Source organism: Lingula anatina, chromosome 7 (assembly GCF_051362555.1).
Source record: "Lingula anatina isolate TDL-2025a chromosome 7, LinAna3.0, whole genome shotgun sequence".
NCBI lineage: Eukaryota > Metazoa > Brachiopoda > Lingulata > Lingulida > Lingulidae > Lingula > Lingula anatina.
In genome coordinates, this window is record NC_141773.1 from 1562963 (window position 1) to 1589535 (window position 26573).

The 26573-nt window shown below is 36.5% G+C and overlaps 3 protein-coding genes across 7 annotated transcripts; 2 read left to right on the top strand and 1 right to left on the bottom strand.

Moving 5' to 3' along the window:
* Window positions 1-17: 17 nt before the first annotated feature.
* Window positions 18-10779, top strand: LOC106154354 (cysteine sulfinic acid decarboxylase). Of its 4 annotated transcripts, none has more exons than XM_087016959.1 (16): window positions 19-133; window positions 714-825; window positions 1309-1436; window positions 1690-1783; window positions 2283-2373; window positions 2875-2981; window positions 3476-3591; window positions 4048-4182; window positions 4519-4635; window positions 4914-4978; window positions 5276-5354; window positions 5818-5899; window positions 6262-6379; window positions 6683-6737; window positions 7070-7159; window positions 7801-10779. In XM_087016959.1, the coding sequence occupies exons 2-16, from the start codon at window positions 819-821 to the stop codon at window positions 7975-7977; spliced, it is 1461 nt and encodes a 486-aa protein (XP_086873085.1). In that variant the 5' UTR covers window positions 19-133; window positions 714-818; the 3' UTR covers window positions 7978-10779. The 4 variants fall into 4 exon arrangements, with proteins under 4 accessions (XP_086873087.1, XP_086873085.1, XP_086873084.1 ...); XM_087016958.1 differs by lacking the exon at window positions 19-133 and adding an exon at window positions 144-252; XM_087016960.1 differs by lacking the exon at window positions 19-133 and adding an exon at window positions 151-175.
* Window positions 10780-10987: 208 nt separating this feature from the next.
* On the top strand, window positions 10988-15862 carry LOC106164853 (peroxisomal trans-2-enoyl-CoA reductase-like). The gene is made up of 8 exons (XM_013542885.3): window positions 10988-11159; window positions 11954-12087; window positions 12809-12974; window positions 13266-13347; window positions 13820-13916; window positions 14150-14257; window positions 14500-14611; window positions 15227-15862. Exons 1-8 carry the CDS (start codon window positions 11033-11035, stop codon window positions 15289-15291), a joined length of 891 nt encoding a protein of 296 aa, XP_013398339.2. The 5' UTR covers window positions 10988-11032; the 3' UTR covers window positions 15292-15862.
* Window positions 15863-15933: 71 nt separating this feature from the next.
* On the bottom strand, window positions 15934-26069 carry LOC106154364 (uncharacterized). 2 transcript variants are annotated; one of them, XM_087016957.1, is made up of 18 exons: window positions 25586-26069; window positions 23906-23954; window positions 23607-23689; window positions 23364-23454; window positions 22873-23073; window positions 22310-22494; window positions 21796-21917; window positions 21476-21555; window positions 20734-20784; window positions 20388-20447; window positions 20072-20145; window positions 19427-19513; window positions 18820-18987; window positions 18429-18530; window positions 18044-18148; window positions 17512-17649; window positions 16886-16978; window positions 15934-16604 (listed from the first exon to the last, which is right to left on the bottom strand). In XM_087016957.1, exons 1-18 carry the CDS (start codon window positions 25649-25651, stop codon window positions 16530-16532), a joined length of 1830 nt encoding a protein of 609 aa, XP_086873083.1. In that variant the 5' UTR covers window positions 25652-26069; the 3' UTR covers window positions 15934-16529. The 2 variants fall into 2 exon arrangements, with proteins under 2 accessions (XP_086873083.1, XP_013384150.2); XM_013528696.2 differs by lacking the exon at window positions 20734-20784 and having other exon boundaries at window positions 25586-26067.
* Between the last annotated feature and the right edge of the window lie 504 nt (window positions 26070-26573).

Here is a 26573-nt window from a genome sequence, read left to right on the forward strand (position 1 = left end):
TAATCAATAAATTTCAATGAATTTTGCAATATTGTAAATACAAGCATTTTTCTCCGAATTTTACACCTCCATGGCTTTTCTTGGAGCTCTTCTGGAAATAAGAAGCAATAATTGATTCAAGCAGCTGATAGCGGTAAGTAGGTCATGACTGTTCTTTCGTCGCTTTATCTAGAAGGTGAGTGACCTTAGAAATAATGCAGTCATACACCAGATGTCCTTGATACGTAGTACTCAACTTAGATGATGGTTTTGGTGAGTTTTGACTTCTGTTCTGCAATGTTGTTGACACAACAGCTTCCCTTGGTGCGCGAGCACTGACTGAATCAGTGGAACAAATTTAGTCAAGTTGCCAAACTATTTCTGGGCACCTTTTGCTTTGTCAGATAATTTTATTCTCGGTGGTTTTTACATCTTTATTTCCACTGTAATGGGTATTTGACTTGTGACAAGCGTGTATCTTCGGGCATTTAAAGAAAATAATTGGTTTATATTTGATTTGCCTAAGAAATTGATTTCGCTTAAAAAAGAAAAATTGGCATTATACAAATATCCTAGCGCTGTATACCCCAGTCAAGGGTAAAGGCTGATTATTCAGTTGTGTATAGCAGCACTGAACCCGCATTATGCAATCATCAGTATGCATGCAGGGCTTTTATTCATTCCTACAAGACATACTTAATTATGGTGATATAATGTGTTTTCCTGCCTTTCAGCTCAGGTTTATTTATAACATATCTCACCAAGTGAAGCCTGGCCCAAGTTTTGTGTGCTCCAGTTTTCACTGCACAAAGAAATCACTGCACAGCTCTGGTCTCAGAATGACAGGTACTGTACTAGTATGTATAGACAGTAGAACAATGTAAACTAATATTAGATAATTACATTTATAATAGTGTCCTAGCTGCTTTACCACTTAGCAGTCATTGAGTAACAATATCTACAGACATCAGTCAGGTGTATGCCTACATCCAGGATGGATGAATGCTATAACGGCATGAAAGTTTTTCAGCTTGTGTTTTATAATTATCATATATGAACCAACTGCCAAGCTGATATTTGCTCATTAACAATAGAAATGTTTGGATCTCATATTGTGACTATAAGTTAAAAGATACTTTCAGAATTATTTCAAAAAGCAGGGCATGTGCATCTTCCTTGAAGGATTGTAGAATTTCATGATTTTTTACCTTGAAATATATTATGAGACTTAGTCAATGAACTAATATTCACTACCTTGTCATAAATGATACATAAACTACCATGGTGTTATAGGACAGTATTTCATCAGTTTACCAACTCTTTTTTAAGCCCCTGTCGCTAACGATGTAACCAGCTTTCTAGACAAAGTTCACCAGTTAATGATTAAAGAATGCCTTGAGAAAGGAAAGTCTAGAGATGGGAAAGTGGTGGAGTTCCTACAGCCTGAGGAGCTACAGGTACTTCCTTCCTTCCTTCCCTCCTTTTTTTATTTCTCTCAGTTCATGTTCTTACATCTTTAAAATTATTTTGCAATTGCTTTCCTTCTTTTCTTCTTTGTCTTTCCTTCTTTCTTTCCTTCTGTCTTTCCTTCTTTAATTCTTTTCTTTCTTTCTTTCTTTCTTTCTTTCTTTCTATTCATGTTTATATTTAATCTTTTTAAATTTCTTTCTTTCTTGATTATAAAATGGAAGTTGTTTTGTTTTCTTAAAGAAAGAGATGCAGTTTCCAGTCGGAGATAATCCAGAGAGCCATGACAAGCTGCTGGAGCTGTGTGAAAAGGCTGTGAGATATAGTGTCAAAACTGGTGAATAAATATATTTATATTTACTAACATTGCATGGGTCAGGGATGCACATTTTAAAAGCAGACAGTGAGATTATCGTCAAGGTCATTGAATTTGTCAAAAGAGCATACAAATTGTGCTTGTTGGCTTTGATAATCTGTTTCAATTTATATGTGTGCGTGTGCACTGGATCATTTTATCTCATAATCATTTGTATAATCAACAGAGGGCACTTTTTGGATATTTTGGTATGGATCTTTCCATGACATATTTTCCTCCATCTTATCTCATACTTTTTCAAAAAGGTTTTCACCTCTCCACCTGGAAATCACAACACAAATCAACCTTAGCTGATTTTAGAGTTCTCAGAGTAATTAAAAAAAAAAAATAAACTGAGGTGGTAGACATTTTAAATAAGAAATAAAATATGACATGGTTATAGTAGGGAAAGCTGGAATCTATGAAATGGTCTCTGTTAGAAAGTGGGTATGATTTTTGCATGTCGCCTTTTCCACTGTAGGCCACCCCAGGTTCTTCAACCAGCTGTATGCTGGCGTGGACCCCTACTCCTTAGCTGGCTCATGGATAACTGATGCCTTGAATACTAACAGGTACAAGGGGAGTTTGACTCTATTGGTTTGCACTATATTTCATTTTGTTATTATTGGTATGAGTATTGGTAGTAGTGGTGGTGGTTGCAGGCAGTAGTAGTAGTGATAGTAGTAGTAGTTACTGGTAGTAGTAGTAGTAGCAGTGCTGTATACGTACATAGTAGTAGTGGTATTGGTAGTAGCATATACATTATTATTTGATAAAATGTGAACTGTTTCATTAATCTCCGTGTGCTGCCTTTCTCTTTTAAAGTCATTTGATCCCAAGGAAGGTTACTTATGGTTTAATGTTTGAATTTGAGCCATGAAATGAAGTGCTGTCAAAGGTATTAAGCAGTAACAGGATATGATATTTTTAGTATTTAAATTTCTTTTTGATTTATATATTGATTTAAGTGTGTTTTTAACTTGCATATATGGAGTTGTACACCAAAATGTTTTATTCATGTAATTTTTTTTTTTTTTTTTTTGTGTGATTTTATGTATATATTTATTCTTTAGTCACACCTATGAAGTAGCACCTGTCTTTCTACTGGCGGAACACTACCTCGTTCAGAAGATGTGTGGTATTGTGGGATACAAAGATGGCGATGGTTTATTCAATCCTGGTAAGACACATGTTGCTGGGTCATGAAGTTTTTAATCCTCTTTGTTAACTTCTTCACTTAAATCTTGCTAAAGAAGAAAGAAGAATGTTCTCTTGTTGACTTTTATAGGAAGGGCTAATATATATCAGTTATAAACTTTGACTAAATGAATAAATTAGTTCAACTTATATTTTATGAGATTCAATGCAGGGGCGGATTTAGGCCGTCTTCTGGGTCTTCTGGAAGACGGTCAGATTTTCAAGTTTACATTGTCAGCCATCTAATGTTTTCTGTCGGAAGACGGTCAAAAATGGAAGATGGATCAACAAAGATAATTTGGAAGACTGTCAGAAAATATCTCTGGATCCGCCCCTGCAATGCATGAAACTTTATTATTATTCAATTAGTTTTAAAATAAAGTCCATATACCTGCAATTCTTGGGGATAACATTCTGTGTGTTTTTATTTATTCAATTTTTCATTTGTTTTATATGTACATTATTTGTTGTATTCAGGTGGCACCTTTTCCAACTTGACAGCCGTTCACGTGGCCAGGTATCAGTACAACAAGCAGGTCAAGAAGACTGGTCTCTTTGGGATGCCACGGATGATTCTCTTTGCCTCTGATCAGGTGAGACAACAATGTTTTAGATATGTATGAGTGTGTTAGATGTGACAGTGTGTTAGGTGTGACAGTGTGTTAGATGTGACAGTGTGTTAGGTGTGACAGAGTGTTAGGTGTGACAGTGTGTTAGCTGTGACAGTGTTAGGTGTGACAGTGTGTTAGATGTGACAGTGTGTTAGGTGTGACAGTGTGTTAGCTGTGACAGTGTGGTAGATGTAATAGTGTGTTACATGTTTCTATGATATGTGGGGCAGTGTGAGGCCGTAGAAATGTGTTTGCTGTAACAGTGTGGTAGATGTGACACAGTGTTCGTTGTGTCAGTGTTTTAATTTAGTAGTGTGTTAGCTATGAAAGTGTATTAGAAGTTGCAGTGTTGAGTGATTTGATCCATGTACTTCTATTTACTGTACAATTAAGATCATGTCATTTAGCAGTATAAAACTCATTGTTTAATTCCCCAAGGCTCACTATTCCATCTCTACTGCGGCCTCCTTCCTGGGTTTTGGTTTAGACAGCGTTGTCATGGTGAAGACTGATGAGAGAGGGTGCATGGACCCTCAGGATTTCCAGAACAAGATACAAGAAACCAAAGCAAAGGTCAGGCAAAGTAATTAAATTCATAATTTAGCTCTTTTATCATATGTAAAGGTTATTGACCCCATGTTTTGTGTTGTGTGTACAGGTGTGCCTCCATGTTTGTGTGTTTGTAACAAACAAATTGTATTATCTAAGAATTGCACAATATATTCCTTGCTTTTGTTAAGGGCTTGTTATCTGTTGTTAACTTTTAGTTTTGGATATTTTAACAAATATTTATTAAAGATTTTTTATTAATTTGATAGTGCCCAGCTGAGTTCCCATCCTGAAAAAATCTCTACTCTCTATATATATAGTAGAGATTTTATATTAACCAGGATATTATTTTTGCTCCAGGGTGATATTCCATTCTTTGTTCAAGCCACAGCGGGCTCCACTGTCCTGGGCAGTTTTGATGACCTGAACGCTATCAGCGCCATCTGTCAGGAACATGGTGTGTGGCTCCACCTGGATGTGAGTTGTCTTTTCCTTTCTTCTTTCTTTCTTTCTTTCTTTCTTTCTTTCTTTCTTTCTTTATCATGAGGGGTGTTGATTATTTGCATTTTGAATTTGATATTTTATGAATGATTAATTTAAGTGATCAAATGATAAGTGTATTATGAACTCTTTAAGAAGATCATCACATGATATGTAGCTTGCTTTTTTCCCCTTTGTTTTATAAAATATTAAATTAGTTTAAAAAAAGTTAATTGATAATTGATTTATCAAATAATAAGTGTTTATTTATTTAGGCTGCTTGGGGAGGTGGAGTTCTTTTGTCAAAGACATATAAACATTTAATGTCTGGTGTAGAAAAGTAAGCTTTCATTTTTTTCTCACATTCACTTCTTCCTACAAGTATGACCTTAATGTACATGTTTCCATACCTGTTTATTATAAAAAAAAAAGTAGACAGTAATATCAAGTTGATAATAACAACTAAAAAATTTCTTAAAGTTCTGAATTAATTTTGGAGATAAAACTCGCATATGTAGTGTATAAATTTCAGTGATGGCAATTGCTTCAATTCAAGTCTTAAGATTTCTTATTAAAGCATATGAATATTATTTTCTGTAACAGTTGTTTTAAGCATATATTTTACATAATGTTCTAGGTGTGACTCAGTTGCTTGGAACCCTCACAAAATGATGGGTGCTAATTTACAGTGTTCAGTTTTACTTACAAAACAAAAGGTATGTTGTATATTGGTTTCAAAGCCTTTTAATGACTTTATTTAGTCTGAGGAATATGTTATGTGATATCACTGGACCAGTATTTTGTTAAGATACACGGTAAGTGTTAAACATAAGCAAAAGTGTAACTATCCTAGAGATTTCAGCATGCCCCCATTACTAAAAAGGCATACCATGTAAAAGTTTCCGAGCTCTATGTTTCTACCAGAAAAGAATTTCATCTTAGTTGCACAATAAAATAAAACTTTACAGTGATTTTTTTTAAAGGAGCAAGCACAATGGAATTTTTTGTTTTCCTCCAATATTCAGATGTCTTCATGAGAAAACCTGCCTCTTTCTAAGGCAGGAAGGGGGAGGGGTAAAGAAGGGTTTCCTTGGATTTTCACCTAGATAAGCTCATTCAAGGATGAAGACCCTCCAGATAGACATAATTTAGTACATTTTATATATCTTTTTATTTAAGGGTCTTCTTCTGGAGTCCAATGCTAACAGAGCAGAGTATTTGTTCCAACCAGATAAGTTCTATGATACTTCCTATGATGCAGGTATGGACTGGCATTGACAGGAAAAAATATTTCATTTTCCTTCAATTTAATACATATGTCTTGTTGGATACAATGCATAATATAGATGGAAAAATAAAAAGGTTTTTATAAACTTTAAAAACATTTTCTCAGATTGCTAATGTTTAACACTGTCATCTGTGCCACATGTGGCCATGAATCATACAATGTTTATTATGTTTACATTTATTGAATTGCATGAGTTTTTACATAATGTACATACTGTATGGAGCACTCGTATGGATGCAACAATCACACACACATACACATACACACACACACATACACACACACACACACACTGTATTAATGTCAATACCACCTGTACAATGTTTGTATTATAGGAGACAAGAGTATTCAGTGTGGCAGAAGAGCAGATGCATTCAAGCTGTGGTTGATGTGGAAAGCTAAGGGAGACAAGGCCTTTGAGAATGAAGTAGACAAAGCATATGAGAACTCTAAGTTAGTGCTCTTTTTATTTATTTATTTATTTATTTATTTATTTATTTTTACTAGATTCATTTACAATAGTTCATTTGATAAAATTTTCATGCATTTTTTTAGTGGAAAAATTGCTTATTTAAGTCATGCTGTATTCTTCTCAGAATCAGAATCTAAGGAATAACAAAAATTACAATTAAAAGGTTTTAAACTAGTTGGAACATATGTCAGCTTTAGTTTTTTTTTTTTTTAAATGCCTTGTCAGTGATGTTTAAAGTGATGACGCAGAAGTTTAACAACTGTATATATTCTGTATTTACGCAGACTTTTCATCAAGAAATTGAAGCGGAGAGAAGGATTCCGCTTGGTTCTGGAAAATGTAAATATCACTTGTTATAATGCAATGATGGTTTTATAAACCTTTGCTGTCCTAGTCAAATAGTTTTGTTGGAATTATGACCATGAGCAATTGAAATACTTCCTAGTGATTCTTCATGGATGTCTTTTAAGATATTGATTAAAATATTGAAGTTTTATTTTTACGTCCATAATAAGCTTTTTAATTCTGTGATTATTCACTGTAGTCCTTGTCAATATAATGCAGTGCGAAAGAGCAAACGTAAGTGTAATAACCACCTCCATTTTACAATTCTTGTGGAGTATGATAGAAATACACTGAAAAAATTGATTATTTTCTTGTTTTTTCCCCAGCCTCAGTGTACCAATGTGTCATTCTGGTACATCCCTCCCAGTATGAGAGGACAAACTGAGGACGAAGAGTGGTGGAAGCGACTCGGTCAGGTAAAAAATACATCCTCAATATGTACAGGGATAAGATTTTTATAACTATCAGCAGATTCACTCTATATGGAACCCAAAAATATGATTGGCCTGGGAGGCCCCCTGGACCCCATGCCGCTTATCACAAATTTTTCCTCTAAATGGCTGTCTCATCCCTGTGTATAGTGTAGAATACCATGTTATGTGCTAGATCACCCTTAAAATGATATAATTGTGTACAGTACCAGGACCGTAGCCAGCAATTTCAAAAGGGGGGTTCTTTTTCTGAAAAAGTGGACCTTTTCCCATAAAAACTCCATGTACCTAGTTCAAATTTAACCCAGAGTGGGCCTTTCCCAGCAAAAGGGGCGGTTCTTTCGAACCCCCCGAACCCCCCCTGGCTACGGGCCTGAGTACAGTTCTATATATGCCTGCATGTCCAGTTTCTTGGTCTTTTATTGGTGGCATTCAGAAGAATTGACTAACTAGTCCGCGGGTCAAATATGGCGACCCACTAAAAGGCTTGCTTTCTAATCCGCTAATAGAGACTAAATAAATTCCCTGTGGGGAAGTATTCAAGTGGCCATGTTTGACCCTCTGTCCAGTAAGTCCACTGTTCTGAGTGAGGCCATTGAGATTTTTTTTTCCCTATGTATTAACAGGTAGCACCCAAGATAAAGGAGAGGATGACCAAAGCAGGGAACATGTTGATTGGCTTTCAGCCAGTTACCAATAAAGGATGGGTCAATTTCTTCCGTATCATCTTTCGAAACCCCGTTAACGAGCAGGACCTGGATTTCGTCATTGAGGAATTTGAGCGCCTTGGTGGAGACCTGTAACAAGTAGAATTTAGATACAGCTGTGATTGATATTCAGCCCTACTTGATTTGCAGTTACCCAGTATTTCTCATTCAGTGTAGTTGGCCATGCATACTTGTAAGACATAAAAAAATGAAGTGTGCCATAACTACTCTTTTTATCTAATATAGAAACAAAACTTAACATGTTTCCCAGCTTTATTAATTTAGTATTACAGATGCTGTATATTTAATTGTTTCAGTGTTTTTTTGTTTATGCTGAGGAAAGTTTGTGAAGTAGTCTCTGTAAGCATCTGTTATGTGATTTGAAAATGATGTCCATGTTTATTAAGATTATACGCAGTTAAAAGTTAGCAGAGAATTATATTTTGCCTTTATTGCTTACCATCCTTGAATAAATAAGGTGTCTGTTAATTATTTTTATACCAAATGTGAAATCTGTTGCCATTTTATTTTACTTATAAATTCTTTTTTGTTGAGTGTAATTTGCAAGGAATATTTCATTTATCTTGTGCAGTTTTAAACTGAGTAAAGTTTATGAAATTGGTTATTTATTAATTTTATAAAGTATTATTATTGAGTGCCATATTTGATTTTTATTTCCAACTATTTTGTAATGGTTATAAAAAGTATGCAAACAAGTTACCAGCTGCTACTTATTTCATTTACATGGAGGTTACTAATAATGTTGTTATTAAGTTTTTTGTTTGAACTTCCATTATGGTTATCAGCATTATCTATTGCAGTTAATTAGTATTTTTTTATGTACAGACACAGATGTGTCTGTACATATTGCCATCACCTGCGTCTGTCGTCGCCGTCGCCGTCGCCGTCGCCGATCATGTCGCCGTGCACTTCCAGCGTTAACACCATAAGTGGAAGACAGTTTTACTTTTTGGCTTTATATTTACAGAGCTGATGAATATTCATAAAACGCAGGTCAAGTTCGAAAATCAGCATGATCGGGCCATTATTGTAGAATTTATGCTGTTTTTTCACTTTTCAGCATATATGCAACACTGTTAACACATTTCAAGGAAAACTGATAGGCCTGTTGTCATGAAACTCACAGGAGTAATCAATCTTACTAAAACGCAGATCAAGTTCGAAAATCTGCATGATCGGGCCACTATTTTAGTAGTTATGCTGTTTTTTCGCTTTTCAGCATATATGCAACACTGTTAACACATTTCAAGTAAAACCCATAGGCCTGTTGTCATGAAACTCACAGGAGTAATCAATCTTACTAAAACGCAGGTTGAGTTCGAAAATCAGCATAATCGGACCATTATTTTATAAGTTATGCTGTTTTTTCACATTTCCTCAGATTCAATTCTTAGGCATGTTAACAGTCTCATTATTTAATTAATAAGATATGTAAAAGTGTTTGTTTGACATTTCCTGCATCTTTACAAAATTGTTAGTTGATTACGTAAAAATGATGGTAAACTTGTAATCGTGTATTGTGTAATAAAGTTTCAAAAATGGAAATAAACTCATATCATTGCAGTTTGTAAGATTCAATCATTCACTGTGTTCAGAAACTCAGAATGGAGGAAATTGGACATTTGGCACTGTTCTATTGATATTTTTCACATCTCATCAATTTTCTTAGTTGATCATATAAAAATGGCAGTAAACTGTTAATTTTGTTTTATGTTAAAAAAGTGTTAAAATGGAAATAAACCCATTTCAGAACAGTGCTGTCTCGTTTACATTTTGGCATTTTCAAGTTGTGACTTTGAAGTTCCATTGGCCTGAAGACCTTTGCCAGTCACATTTTCTGAATATCCATAATACTAATATTTTATTATTAAAAATTGATGGTCATTATGCTGTTAAACGTTATGTAATATTGCATCAAAATTTGGAAAAAAATATTTTGGGCACTGCTCCCATGATGACCATTTAAGAAAAATCATGTCATTTTCTGTTCTCAAACTTACAGGAAAGAAACAGGGGACTAAAATACAGCTTCAGTAGGCAATGCAGTCTGTTTGGTAATTCTTTCTGCTAGTTAAACAGTTTTTATTTTTTGTGAAAATTTAATTTTTCACATATTGGCATTTTCAAGGTGTGACTTTGAAGTTCCATGGGCTTGAAGACCCATGCTAGTCACATTTTCTGAAAATCCATGATACGTATATTTTATTATTAAAAATTGACGGTCATTATGCTGTTAACCATTATGTAATATTGCATCAGAATAGAAGAAAACACAATTTTGGGTGCTGCTGCCATGATGACCATTATGGGAAAACCATGTTACTGATGATTGCCAAACGTTCAAAAAAGAAATACAGGACTAAAATGCAGCCTGAGTTGGAAAAGCAGTCTAATTGGCTTCTTTTTCTGGAAGTTATACATTTTCAAAGTGTGAACTTGAACTGCCATGGGCCTGAAGCCTTATGCTTGTTACACATTTTACTTACATTGGTATTACCTGTTGAGCATAATTAAAATTTGATGTTGAATTTGCAGTTTAACATAATGTACTTTTGCATCAGAATTGAGCCTATTTTATGCATAGTTATTTCCTGCTTTTTGTCTGTACATTTGACAGCTTTGCTGCCTTGTTTAATGCTCAGTGGTCAAGTGTACAAAGTACTGTACAGGGCAATTACAGAGAAAAAAGGAACATACAATCATGAACTGAAGGACTGGGTCATATGATCCAGTCTTTTATGATAATTTTTTAGAATCATACTTGTGGAAATCTATGCAATGACTGATCATGAATTACTACACATGGAAAGTAAATTAAACCCATGGTCATTATTTATACAATAAATATGGGAAATAAAATGAAAAGAATTGAAATGATTTGACATTCTTTTTCATAATAATTGTAACTTGCTTATATGCCAGTACTATTGAAAAAGTAACAGTACTTTTAATTCAGCTAGCTCAAGTGATTTTTTTGTAAGTTCAAACAAAATTGATTAAAATAGTACAGGAGACGAAATGCTAAACGCATCAGACACCAAACCCACCCAATGCCCTCCAAATGTCGGATTGTCTTGTCTTGCTAGTCGCCATCTGTCGGGAGGAAATAACCTGCTGAACGTAAACAAACATGGCGTCGTCCATCAGCAAAGTTCGCAGTGTTTTCAGGCCCGGTTTATTTGCCGGCAAAGTTGCCATTGTTACTGGTGGCAGCACAGGAATAGGGAAAGCAATAACACAAGAACTTCTGAGTCTCGGTAAGTGTAAATTGCATCCAGAAAAGGTTGAAATTGGTCAGCTGCTTTGAGGAAATTAGTAGTCTGCTTTAGACTAATGATAGTAAGCTTTGCAGTCTCATCACGCAGGTCCTGCATAATCAGTCACGTCCACCGAAAGGCAAAGATGTATGTCAGCACCCACCATGAGGACAATTTCAATCTAGAGGACAAATATGAGGACACATTGTCAATCATGTCTCTGGTTTATTTAGGATACTGGGACGGGGTCAAAATCTATGAACAGATCCTCTACAGATAACAGATAGTCTGTACCGGTGTATATATGCTGTATAGGTTATAACTGATTCACATATTGCGTACCTCTGAAATATCTCAGATGAAGAAGTTGTCTCCACATTGCAGTCATGATCTGTCATCCAGATACATATGTCCTGCCAAAATACATGTAGTATGTTTCTTGCCCCAAAGGCATATCCCAGGCCCTTACCCTTACAAGCTCACGGTACCCTTACCGCTGGTAAGGCCCTTACCAGCGGTAAGGGTACCGTGAGCTTGTAAGGCCGAAAACTGAGGCAAATCCCAGAGGTATATTCTGCTGAGCTCTGCAAAATCACCCACCATATATATCTTGTCATGAACACAGGGGTAGATTTGTCTTAGCAGTCAGTGTCACCATGTGTTTTAAGGTGTACAATGTACTTTCGGCAAGGAGTTAGAACTCCTTGCTCTTGGTTAGTATTGGGTACTTTGAGCGCATATTGTGTATTAAATATCTCCAAATTTTGAGGTATGAAGTTTCCTCTCCATTTCAGGCTGTAAAGTAATGATAGCCTCCAGAAATGAGGAGAGGCTGATGAAGATGGCTGATGTGATGAGGTCTCAGTTGCCTTCAGATGGACCAGCCTGGTTGGAAGCCACTCCATGCAACATAAGGAAAGAAGACCAGGTATTGAGATAATATGTGTGGATATGGGGTGGGTTGCAAGGGTTGGGTAAGGGTGGTGGTGCATATTGTAAGGCTCATCCACAATCAAAGTTGATCCACATACTAAGGGTGCATTCCCAGAGAATTAGATCGATCTGGAGATTTAGATTTAGACCGACCTAACTCCCTGGGGGTTCACGCTAAATTGCAGTCAGCCGAGCGGGCACCATAGTTAATTACCCCCTTACAGCTTTTAGTAGGCGGGACAGACGCTTAAGCCGGCTAAGCTGACAGTAATCTAGTGAGACTCCCCACAGGGATAGATCAATCTAAAATCTATGGGAATGGGGTCTAACACATCCATGGCCAACCCACTTCAAAGCTTGCTGCATCATCATCCTGTGGGGAATCTATTCAGTTTCTATTAGTGGGTCAGGCGGCAAGCTTTCAGTTGGGGCTGCCATATTCGAGCCTTGGATCTGTTAGTCAGTGGATCATCCTTTTGTGAATGCAGCCTATGTGACACAATATTATACCCAGGTCAAGCTTTTCAAGGGGCAGCGGTGGGAGGGGGAGATTGAGGTTTTGCTTTATAACTGTGATTGAATTTTTTTTTATATATCTTTTCTTTTGAAGAATACAGGGTTCTTTGCTGAAGTGTTTTTAATAGAAGATGCTTTCATATTTTATAGGAATAAGAAAAAAGATATATTCTTCAAATTGTTTTAAATTTGTTTTAAAGGTTCAACATTTAATGAAGGAGACCCTTTCCAAGTATGGCAGGATTGACTACTTAGTAAACAATGGAGGAGGACAGTTTATGTCACCTGCTGAGGACATCCGACTGAAGGGCTGGAACGCTGTGATAGAAACGAATTTAACAGGAACTTTCCTGTGTTGTAAAGAGGGTGAGTGTGCTATACATGATTGCTGAGGGGGGGGGGGGTGAGGTTGAAATGTTTTTGAGACTCTCCACATTGAATTTTGTTGACCTAGCTTATGTGCAACGACTCCACCAGGACTCTCGCTGAATGCAATCAGATTAAAAGAAGCCTCATCTTGTTTCCAAAGTATTTGTCTATTCACCAGTTTTTCTGTATTCTACTCAACATCAACAGGAGTTGTGGAGGACATTTAAGCTTGGTTTAGTGAAAGTAAAGGTTACGTAGTCATTGTTCTTCTCACTGTCTTTTTTTCAGCATATCACCACTGGATGAAGGAGAATGGTGGCAGTATTGTTAACATCATAGTGGACTTGTGGAAAGGGTTCCCTAGGATGAGGTTGGTCTAACAGAAAGACTGATAAATAAAAAAATTAATAATAAAAAAATTTATGTTTTGACTCAACAGGCTCTTTCACCCCCATCACCTGGATAACCTTGTGATAAGTCTGGAGCTTAATAGCCTCCTTAAAAATTTTAGCTTCGGTATGAGATTTAATTATAATTCCATTGTTCTCTTTGTTTGTGATATGGAGGGCTTAGGATTAATACAGTCACAGTGGCTAACAGTGTGATGCCTTTGTCTCTTGTATTATTTAATCAAAATCTAACAGAGCCAGAGTCATTTAATTATCAGTAAAGTATGGTATGTAAATTTACAATTTATTTGTTATTACTTTCTATCTATTGTATTGAATTATCACTTCAACTGTATGTCTGAATTATCAAAGCTTTTTTAAATGGACAGATTTGATTATTGTTTGATGTTTTTAATTTTTCTAGTTGTATTAACATTTTAATTAAACTTCCAGTCATTCAGGAGCAGCAAGAGCAGGTATCCTCAACCTCACAAAGAGTTTAGCAGTGGAATGGGCAGACCATGGAGTTAGAATTAATTGCGTAGCACCAGTGAGTACCTTGGAAAGGGCTTGGTGTACCTGAAGTTGTGGCAGGTTTTAGTGCATAGCCTGTAACCTGCAGATGGATATTAGATCCTTCTGTTTTAAAATAGTTTGTCTATTATTAATGCAAAATTATTAAGTGTAACATAATTTTGCCCTTGACATTAATGCCTGCTGAAATATTTTAGACCCTTCTGATACACAAACGTGTATAATATATCAGTTCAATTTTTTCTTAAGGGAAGCTCAATATATTCAGAGACTGCAGCTGCAAACTACAATGATCCGGAGGTGTTCAATGCTATAATACCTTTAATACCTGCTAAGAGATTGGGCACCACAGAAGAGGTATGTATTAAAATACATCAGTCTAAATTCTTTTGGTTTTGTTAATTTTTAACATCTTCTTCAATCCTAGCTGGTTGTCAAAGTAAATGCAGTCAGAAAGAAAGTAGTAATTATTAATATTTCCATTTTCAGTTGGCAGTGCTGTAATGTAAGGTTTTGATCATTTCATACGTTTTCCTTCTCACTTACCATCATTGTAATAACAGCACACATAAAGTTTTAGTTTTTTTGTCTGCCCACAGGTGTCAGCAGCAGTGTGTTTCCTGTTATCTCCAGCAGCAGCATTTATAACAGGGGACACCATTAAAGTGGACGGTGGATCCAACCTGTACAGCTCTGTCTGGGTTATACCAGGTATGGAGAATGATGGATATTTTCTAAAGGACAGACTTGCAGACAGGCAAAGACAGACAAGCAAACGGATAGATTAACCAGTAGATGGACAGGTGGCCAGACATACAGACAGACAGACAAAGACGAGCAGGCAAACAAGCAGATAGACAGAAAGGTGGACGGACATGGGGACAGACTAACAGACAAACAGACAGACAGACAGAGAGTAGTGAGTTTAGACATACAGACCCACTGACATATAAAAAGACAGACAAAGGCACAGACAGGCAGATTAGGATATGCAGTGTATTTATGTCTCATTAAAATAACTCACTTCCATTTGTTTAAATCTACAGCAAAAGCTAGCAATCAAACTGTTCTTTGAAAATCGTTACATTTCATGAAATTCATTTTTTTTTTATTTTCAAAGAACAGCTTGCATTCATCAAAAGTGTTATTTTAAACCAGTTTTTCGGAAGGAAAAGGGTGAATAATACTTGTATTACAACATCGCAAGTCAAACATGATAAGAAAGACTTCAACTTAGCATTTTAACTCTTGGAATCCTGTTGGAATTGGTGAAACAGGTAAGATTTTTTTTTACATTTCATGCTATAATATATTGTTCTCTTACAGACCACAATAAGATCCCAGCATTTAAATGGGAAGATGAGGAGGAGGATCCAAAATCAAAACTATGACAGAAATCTGCCTTTGATCAAACAGAATACAGTGATGGTTGATAAAAAACTGAAACTATATTCACTGGATTAAAATGTGAAATGATAAAAGGAACAGTGACAATTTACATATTTAATGCCCTCTGATGAAACATATAATATTATAACTTATGCATTAATTTTGTATGAAGAAACAATTGATAGAAAACTGAAATCATATTCATTGTACTAAAATTTAAAATGAAAACAGGAACAATGACATCTGATGAAACATATAATATGACTTACGTATTAATTTTGTATAAAGGAACAGTATGAATATACCTATTGGTTTTTCCAGAATTTTTTTTTCGATCATTTTATCATCAGTTTGGTGATGCTACTGGTGATGTGTTATACTAGACTATCGCTTGAGATACGCAGCCTTATAAGTTGTTCAAGTCATTAAAGTAGTTTTCTCTGTGGGCCCCGATGGATAGACTCATGTAATTTACTTTACAATAGACCGGTTTCAGCATCGGACCAAGATTATTTTCAGTCGCATATCTTTAAATTCAATTATAATGAACCAATAAAGATATTATTGCAGCTATTTCATGGACTGTGAAGAACTCTTTGGATAGTGTTTATGCGTTGGTGTGAGACAGAAGTGAGAAAATGATACAAAATTTACACCTTTTTATTGCAGATAAAAAACGCTATCGTAAAGCAGATAAACGCTATCGTACGATTTATAACATATGCACCCTGCAACAGAAGACATTTTGTACTCACTAGTGGCACGACGACAAATGATCCAGCAGTTGAAAGTTACACCAATCCTCCACTTGTAGTCAAATAACGTGATGTAAAATTTAAGAGGACTATTTCAAAACTTGTTTTATTGTGCAACACATATAAGTATCTTATCCATTTTGTTTCTTAAATGTGCATATTTAGCAAGCACGTATGTGAAATCATTGTAACTTAACTCGTCCAAATGCCCTCACTTAACGAAACACCTCATAATTTAAAGAAACACCTCATAATTTTGTTACATTGTTTCCCGAAAAATGATAATTAGCACAGATATTTTCTGCTATGACGATGTGTAGGCTCGCGATGAAGTTGATTTTTGGCGGAAAGAAAGCAATCGGACATTGTTTAATTGAAGGGTGTTGCGCGTCTCTTTTGTTTATGACCTCCAAACGGTGAATCCAAGCGTCCAAATCACCAACAAACATTTTGGAACGATTGCTACTGAAAATCCAGGTCAACGTTTATCCTTCCTTCTTGGTAGGGCCAGCAGCTCGAAGCCGTTTAACATATTCTTCACCCCAGTCTCTAAGCAAACCCTACAAAAGACAAAAAAATATGACGGAAGATGACAAAAGCAATGTGGCATGTGACGATCTGTTCAGGCCTCATTATTATATATTTACCATGGGATCATTTTAATGACGCATCTAATTAGTCTTTTATATTTTTATTTGTTTTAATTTTTGATGAAAAAAGGCGCATTGCTATCTTTGTCTTATAGATGAGTTCATTTTATCATAAATCTGAATATAATTTTCTTAAACTCACTTAAAAGACCGAAAGGTGAAATATTTTTATCTTTTATTTCCAGCTTTACCTCTGCATAATCTAAACTTTTCTTCAGTTTGGACAGTATGAATTTCATCTCTTCATCAGTGTACAGAAACTTTGATATTTCGTACGGTATTGGCTGAAAAAACACGCATTAAATTATACTTTACTAGTAAACATATATATAATAGCACTTTAATACTGTATGTTAGTGAGTGTCATGTGAACGGAGACTGACATGCCTTTACACTAATTTCAATATTCTGTGAATTCCGATTACGAAAATCCTGGTTTGACATATCCTACTATATGTACTGTTAATCTGGATTACCAAATGGCCTTTTTAAATTCAAAATAAAGGCATCAACTTGAGGGAGGTCTGATCTTTTCCTCTTTTAATAAGTGTGTGCAAAATGTGTGTAAAAAAGCATGTAAGCAACCTAGCGTGAGTGTACTGCCATGGGGCCTACACTTTTACTAGAACGCATTACGTCACCAGTGCATGGTTACGCCACACCACATGAAGCTAATCAAACGATACTATCCCAGTAGAGGGAAAAGGTTGACTTCCTAACGGTTAGGGGTCACGAACACACGGTCTGCTCGGACTGTGCCAAGTAAGACCGTTACAACTTCAGTGGGAACACGACCTCGGATGTCAACTGTACTCACCAATGGTGTCTGTTTCCTCGGCACCGCCACCACGCGTATCAAATAGACTATAATAGTGGCCAGCAGCTTGAGGTTCCTCTCTCCGACCTCTGACAGGACAGTAGTGGACAAACCGTAGTCCAGGGGCTTCATCAGTAGCTGAAACAGCATTTGGAATTATTGGATGTCTTGACAAATACCTCTTATAATAAGTTAACAGAAAGTCGTGGTTTCCCATAAATTGGCAAGTTTTCATTTCAAATATCTGACATTAAACAAAGACATCACGTGATATCATACATTGAAAGACTCTTTGATTTGCAAAAAGAAAAAAATAATCGAAGGTAATAAGGATTATGCAAACGCATAAAAGGCTGATCCTTTTTAGAGACCGTTTTTGTAATCTTGCCTACGGCACTGAAACAGCACTTGTGTTACAGGTGAGTTTACAAGCACTGAATATCACGGAACACATGAACGTTATGATCCCATGGACCCCAGAATTAAGATTTTCACTGTATTTATCGTACATATCAACAGCTCTTTGGCTTACCGTGGTCACTAAACTTCGAGACAAGAATATCCCAATCAACAGGAAGAACGCCCTTGCGTCTGTGACGTTGGTTATTTTATCATTTTCATCAAACTCCAATTGGTCCTAAAAATATCAATTTAACGTCATTTTTTAAATATTCAAACAGTAGATGAAGATAGCTGTAGCGGTTTTTTATGGGGCTACCCATCTTGAGTCAAGCGATAGAACTCGGAGACTGCGCTTATCTATACAGTTACGCCTTTTCTCACCCTTTTGGCAAACGTAAAACAGGAAAATTATAAAACATCGTTAATCGTACGGACTTTATTGAGGGTAAAACATATGTACAATGATGCCCTGTGACAAACACGGATCTCCTAGAGCAATCCCCGTGTAATCTTACCCTTTCCATCTGCCAGAAATATCCTGCAGGAAACTCCTTGCCTTCTTTGATCAGCTCAAAGATGGCGGCTTTCTTGTGCGTCCCAAGCACACCAGTGGCGGGCTGGTGAAAAATAAAAAAAAATGTCTTTACATTGTAATCAAAGAATAATATACCGCGGTTTTACTTTTCATCTTTTGCAAGTCAAAAAGAACTGAAAGAACTTAAAACTATAAACAAATTGTGAGCATTTTAGCTAAGTAAATGTTATGAAATTTAGTTTCATGCTGAACAAAAATCGTCAGTAAATAGAAGTATGTTCTTTAAAATCTTATCGACGACAGCATTTTCCCTAGTTTTCTCAAGTTTATCAAAAGACTGTATGCGTACGGCATATACTCATGTCACTCACCATGATCTCCGTAATATGATAAGTCAAATTCTCCACAATGTAGGTGAGCTCCTGGATATTTTGCTTGTCTTCTGGGCTGGTTCCAAACCGCCCTTTGTCCTCTACGTACAGATCAGGAGCTCCCTCCCCGACCATATCACTGAGGATTAGGTAGATGTTACCGTCAGGCTGGGGTGGGATAAAAAGGAAAATAGTATGATTAAAAGAATGGTGAATATGAAAACATAATGTGTTTTCTCCGGTTGAGGTGAAGGACTAAGCTGTTTTTGGGCTGTTCAGTAGCGATTACACACATCGTGTGAAATACCTACAGGACCGATTTACAAAATCAGTAGGCCTATTTGCCTCACGTTTGACAATTATATGTCGTCCTTTTTAACTGTACTTTCATAAATAATGCTTTGTCTTATTTGTACACTATGATAAAGGTTTGTGACAGAACGTGGTATATACAAAATGAAGAAGAAACAGCTGGCATGCATTTGAGTAAGTGACTGCACTGTATATTACAATTTTAGCATGGCCAATTTGTCTACCCCTGCTAGCTTGTGTAATTTCTGCAAATGCGCGTGCGTGTATGGGTAAGCATGCTCTAACATATACTTACGTTGAGGTATATTCTATGTAAAGCCGCCACCGCCTCTTTCAGCTGAATGCCAAAGATGAACTTTTCATTGGGCTTGTTTCCTTTATTCTGAAATCGTAATGACAGGCACAAACAAAACATTCTTCGGTGATTTTTCGATAAAAAATACTGAAAACTGTTAATTCTAACACTGAAATATTTAATTGCTGGCTGTTTGGATAGATTTCACTTACAACGAGAGAGCACTCTGCGTAAATGTTGAAGTACAAGTAGAGTAGATGATAATTTTGTTGCGTTTTGACTCAATTTTCAAGAAGTCATTTTGAAGACGTGGCTTTTAATAAAACGGAATAAAATTAGGAAAAAACGATAAAAATATCTCCAAACAGCTGCAGGCAATATAATAATAACAATAATGATAATCTTTGAAAAACCCCACTTCGTCGAAGCACTGTCTACAATATTGATAAAGAAACTTAAAATTCTAATTCACACCGTCTAAAATGACCAATTACACATTCTACAATTCTACACCTAAAATCACTTAAAATCAGCAGTAACACGTCAACAGGCAAATACATAATGCGGGTAAAATAAAAATACATTATTCCAAACAAGATCCTACGACACAAACAGCCACTATATACCCCACCATACAAACAGTACCTTTCGCATCTCGGCTCTGAGGAAAGCTATAAACCATGCAGCATAAAATATGTGGCGGAGTTTACGCAGGAGACCTAGGGTCAAAAATATTCGGAATCAAGCATTGTAGAAATAATCTGATTCTGGTTTATTATTTATTGCAATTGATAATTGATATTACTATATACAAACTGGAGTACAGTAGTAATTAAGGTGCAAAAACTCGAAATGCTGTTTACGTAATGTCGTAATGCACGTGTGTGTGTGTGTGTGTGTGTGTGTGTGTGTGTGAGAGAGAAAGAGAGAGAGAGAGAGAGATTTTGGAGTTCATACTTACGGGAGCCAGGGAAAGGAATCTTACGAACAAGCTTAGGTTTGGGAGGTGGGGTTGGAGTTGCTGAAATATTAATATATTTTTCATCATTTGAAAAAAAATTTAAAGCTGTTTACAAGAAATATATCAGCATATTATTAATTGCTATAAATTTTATGTGGTAAACAATATCTTCAAAGTAAAAGATAACCCGGGCATTTCTACTTTCAATATTTAACGTACATCGACAGAGATACTAATCCCGATCACTAGTTGGAGATCCGAGTCTTGTCTCTCCTTCAAAGTTCTAGGTATAAAGATTTCAGTAATATAACATGCATAAGACAAAAGAAACGACTGTCATACTTACGTAATTGCACAGGGGTGGGAGGTTTAGAAGCTGGCCGAGGCCGATGAAGTACTGAAACATGCAGTTAAAACATGCACCATGCTAGCATATGAGGCAGCCTTGCTTGAATTTTAGTTAATTTAGATTATCACACAATAAGGCTATTTTTATGATTTATTTAAACATGCAAGGACGCTTGTGTAGCCATTAAACTTTATAGATACGCATGCTTTGTACGAATCGTAACTACCGTTAGTGTCGTATATAATTAAATTCATGGTCGTATTTCAGTTAAAGTGCAAAAGTGTATACATACATTTAATTAACAGTTAGTGGTTAACCTAACACATTAAAGAATTATTCATTCCAGTTCCAGGTGCGAATAAACGTTTTAAAACGAAAAACATTTAAAGCGACGGAAAACACACGGCTGTTACACAAAAATAAACTAAAAGCACATAGTGTATAGCACACTTTTTATTACGCAAAGACAAACAACATCAAACATCACACGCTACAAAATAAATAAGTTCTACAGGCATCTTAATTCATCACTTTATCTCATGAATTTGATGACGATTTGTTGTCACATTAAGAGTTATACGGAACATCATGCCTCGTATCATAATGACTTGGCTAAGGGGTAAAATGCGCCCTCTATGAGCGTGCTCTCAAACTGGATAAAGCTGATGATACCAGTGCGGCTGAATATTAGGGTAATACTGGTCAAATGTCAAGTTGGAATTCGGCAAATGTATCTCACCCTTGGGTTCCCTCATTTTCTTCGGTTTAGGTGGCGGCGTAACTGATGACGGGGTTCTAGGAGGGGGAGGTAGGACACGCCTGGAAGAAAAGATATTCCTCACTTTCTACAGGTATTATAAATGTACCCTCTGATGTCAGGGGACTCTAAATTAGTATACAAAATGAAAGTATCAGTTTTACTATTACAATTCTGTAACAGACTACCATACTAGCGCATCCTGTAGACTACTGTGATCAGAGAGTATTATCAAACGCACACACACGCACACAATCGCAGTGAGAAGAAAAAGAATAGAGAGATGGAGAGAGAGGACTCACGTCTGTATAGGGGGTAATTGTGTCACGTGGTGGATCACGGGTTGGGGTTGGGGCGGAGGTGGCGCCTCCTGTCTCAGGCTGTAGTGATGATGGTGGACAGACGCTGGTCTGTCATTTTTTACCTTGGGGAGAAATGCACAATGAACATCTATTCCTATATGAATATCTCATCTTGTAATTTTTTTCAATTATAAAGAATACAGCAAGATTCTTACAATCATAGCGTGTCAGACTGACATGTGAACAAACTGACAAAACTTCAATTTTCCCATATTTGGCATCTCATTCAAGCAAAAAAAAAAAAAAAAAAAAAAAAATTCGGGTAAAAGAACCTCCTTTACCCGAGCAAACAAAACAGAAGACAAGGGCAATTTTACTGTACAATGTAGTATGCCTGTTCATTCCACTTGTTTGTGTGGAAGAAAGGAAGGGGGAGGAAGGGATAACTCAGGGGTCACGGGAGGGGCACGTGCTCTCTGTGATCCCCTAGACCCGCCATAAAAAATCAACTTACTGTTAGAATCTGTGGCTGTGGCGGTGGCTGGGGGTACTCCGGTGGGTAGAGGTTCAGGGGGACCGTAAACTGTGGGACTGACTGTTTCGTTGAAGAGTTACTTCCAGAGAGACTTGACATCATCATCTGCTGCATCATTAGCTGGTGTAGCTGTGCGTTCTGCATCATCAACATCTCCATGAAATCTACGTAGAATATAGTTCATTTAGTGTCAGGAAAATCAGTATTATTTTCAGCATTATTTTCTTTCCGTCAGCAATTGATACTATATTAGTAGTATGGACACGATTCAATAGAGCATCGATCTCAAAGTTAAGGTTCAATAGCGTGTAACAATTTCAGCAGCATGACTTTAAGTGTTTTTTAGCTGTGTCCGTCATATCAATATATTCCAAAAAAGATTCTATCATTCAGTTTCCAAATGCAGTCTGTGATGTTAAAAAAATGTTGACTGTAAATTGTGTTGTAGAGTGTATTTCTGTATTACGTTCATCATCAATAATAATACATATTCCGAAGACCTGAAATGTTTCGCAGATAACGTGATAATTCCTCAGACCCACCTCCTTTATTAGTCTTGGTGCTGGTGTCGGCTGGGAAGGGACCCTGTTGTATCACCTGGGACGGAAACTGTGGTGGCAGCGGTGGGACGTACGGCTGAGGAGGAGGTGGTGGCTGCGGTGGGTTCTCTATGGGTCGTAGTCTCGGGGCCACAGGACTTATGGGTTTAACTTGATGTTCAATGATGTGTTTTGTGGAATAATCTGATAAAATAGGGTTTCTGTCAATTAGCAGAGCAGAGTGTGATTTATGTTATCAAATAATGAAGTTTGGGGTAATAAAACAAGATTTATGAAGCCGATTCTGATATTAGCTTTCTCCATACCCGTAGGCATTAAAAGGTTTCGATTGAACGCAATATTATCACATTAAGATTCTGCGTGCTCTTTATCTCGATGAAATCAAACGATTCTGATTTTAAAAAATACGCTATAAGCTTACATGCTAGTTAACAGATATCATATCTAAGTTAAGATTCTAAGAAATTTCTCACCCGGTAACGACCGTCGCGATGGTGGCGGTGAAGGTGGCTTTCTCTTCTTACCACCGTCTGACTTTGGTCGACGTAATCGCTCATTTTCTTGCTGCAAAAAAGGGCATTTCAATAATGGAAATTCTCATATTTTGTCTTTTCTTTTTTAAAATAATACGTTTGCTACCAAACAAACAAACAAACAATTAAATAAATAAATAAATAAATAAATAAATAAATAAATAACAGTAAGGGTGTTATTACCCTGATTCTGTCCAGAAGTTCCTGCCTCCGTAGAACAGCTTGCTGTAGTCTGAAATGATGGTCCTTGTCAGTGGGACCGTCCTCTGAAACAGGCCAAATAATACCATATCTAATATATTATTTATTTCTTAAAGAAAAACTACTTGCTTATATAGTCAAACTGGTTATTAATTACGCTTTTACGGTAGTGCAATATAAAAAGTTTCATATCGCTCTCTACAAAATGTGTTGGGACGAATTTTTAGAAGAAATACTTTCGTGGAAAAATATTAGAAACAAATTTTAAGACAAAACGATACCTTGGGGCGATGGAGATCTCACCGCCTTGCCCTTAGCCCTGGCCAGTTTCTGAAAGTTGTATGGAATTGTGTGATACGATGTGCAACTACATGTATCTGAGATAATGTAGCTCTGTTTGTCAAGAAGAACATCTCATTATTTAAGACACAATGGTAACATTTCAGAGTGTAGGAAGATGCGTGCACAGATATGACAAATCCTGAAGAATTGTTATGGTTTTTCATTTAATTTTATTTACAGGGATCAGACATCTATTTTTCCGTCTGTTGGTCTATCCATCCATCTGTTCATCTATCTATCTATCTATCTATCTATCTATCTATCTATCTCCGTCTGTCTGTTAATCAGAAGCATAAATAATAATACCACTAGAAGTTCTTTTTTAATTCAAAACGGTCAAATATTTTTCCTTGTTCAGGATCACCTGTCACTTGTGTCGAAATACCAGTACAAGTAGTGACGTGTATCTTAGTATAATCCCCGCGTTGGAAATATCCAAACTTTATATTGATACCTGTGAGTTATCTTCATATTACATGACTTATCTTTCGGTTATGATATACAGTGTGTGTGTGTTGTCTGAACTGTGATGTTTTTACCATAGCGACTTGTGTATAACATAATAAGACATTCAAACATGAACAGACAGCCCTACAGTATAATATCGTGATAGGTCAGGAGTTTGGAGAGGAAGTTTGGGTCTTGAAGGTCATTTGGTCCCATTTAGAACCGGTCAGTTTTTACAAACTCCGATCTAAAATTAAACTTTCTTCGGGGGAGGGGGGGGGGGTGTAGTAGTCGAGGCGTGGCGTAGTGAAAGTCTTTTCTGTTAAATACTGCCCGCAATTTGCTAGATTTTTTTTATTGCTTATTCAAAGGTAAAAAAAAAATCATTAAAAAACAAATTAAAAAGTATGACATTACGCACGTCAACCCCTATACTGAAATCGACGAGGGGATTTGGTTAACTAAATTTTGATATACTAGTTCAGCTGAATAACCCACGTATCTTCTTTACTCAAAGACTTACATTAGTGATTAAACTGATTAAAGATAGGGCGGGGAGATGACAGGTTATTTAAACAGGTATACACTTCACTCTGCAGTCAATAATCCACAGATATCACTTTTTTTCTAGCCTACTTTGCCCTTGTCTGGTATCCTGACGTATACCACGTAGCATGAAAACTCATGCACAAATGACCCACAAATAGTACATGTCAGAGGCCGTAAATAGGAGTGCCAACGCGTGTTTAAAGGAGGTCACTGATGAACACTTATTTCTATATTAGGGGGAGAGGGGGGGGGGTCCAGTAACATGCGCTGAAATTTGGGGGGCTGTTCGGAGACAGCTAGGTCTGTACAGTGGTCACATTTTGTGATACTTCTTTAGAAATACGAAATATATGAATGAAATATTGGAATACAACCATCAGGTTTATCTAAACAGTACCGGCCAATATTGTTCATATTCAGAGGTGTTTTGCTTTGGTCCCAGCTGTTCAGTTAATTAAGACACCCCCTATCCCATGCATTTTAAGGCGGTTGGGGTTAATCAAGAATAAATCAAATACCTTTTCACGCCAACTCTCACACAGTAACCGTCCTTTTAATTTATTTAAGAAGATATGGTGTATGGATTAAGACATTTTGGTGACTTCTTTCAAAGTTTTTCTTACCTGTTGCACCATTTTCAATCTGAGTCTTGCGATATGCTCGTGAATGTTGTTATCCGTTGCCGCCATTGTATATTATTTCACGTAACCCCAGCTACCAAGATGAAAGTGTAACAACGTCCTGTATTTTAACTCCTCTCTGGAATTCTACTAGTTCACGATGTTTCTGGCTTGAATTAGCCTAGACGTGTTGAACTGAACAAGCTTTTCAATCGGCCTAGTATTCCTTATCAGATCATCATTACGTCACAACTTCAAATCAGATATGCAGAATTTTCTTGTCACAGTCCTAAGTGAGGACTCTCTCTCTCTCTACGCCATACTGCAAGCAAGTTTCTGATGGAATCTGAAGCACTCCTACTTTACCCATAAAGGCGTTGCGGTTACTAGAACTGCATTTAGCTGCTTTGACTTATTACTAAAACAAAGCCCTCGACCTAGTTACTTATGTGGAAATACGCACGAGGGGCGCGTTATGGAAACAAAAGTTTTGCATGGCAACCGCGGTAGTGCTGTTTAAATTCTAGTAAGTGCTTAAGTCATAGTTTATCAACTTGAGAAGTTGAAACGTATCTGTTGAAGGCTGGGCGAAAGAGGTCACTGATACAAGGTTTTCCTTAATCTCTGAGGGAGAGGTGGAGAAAAATATAATATAGTTCAATGTGTTGATTAGTTTTCTTTTTTTCAGTGGCCAATGCTTCGTTTGAAGGTTAAAGTCCAAAAATGTTCGTATTTTGGAGGAACAGTCGAATTCATTTTGCCGGACCAAAATATTCATCAATTCCCATCAAGAGCGTAGTTGTTTTATTTCGTTGATTTCGACCTTTTTCTTTTCTTTTAAACTTCTTCACTTGAGATCCTTTATTTGATGATGCCAATCCACAATATGATCGGCGAGTGGAGATTGCCTGTAAATCTACATGAGCACACGTGCTGCCGACTGCGCCGTGATTATATATATATATATATATATATATATATATATATATAT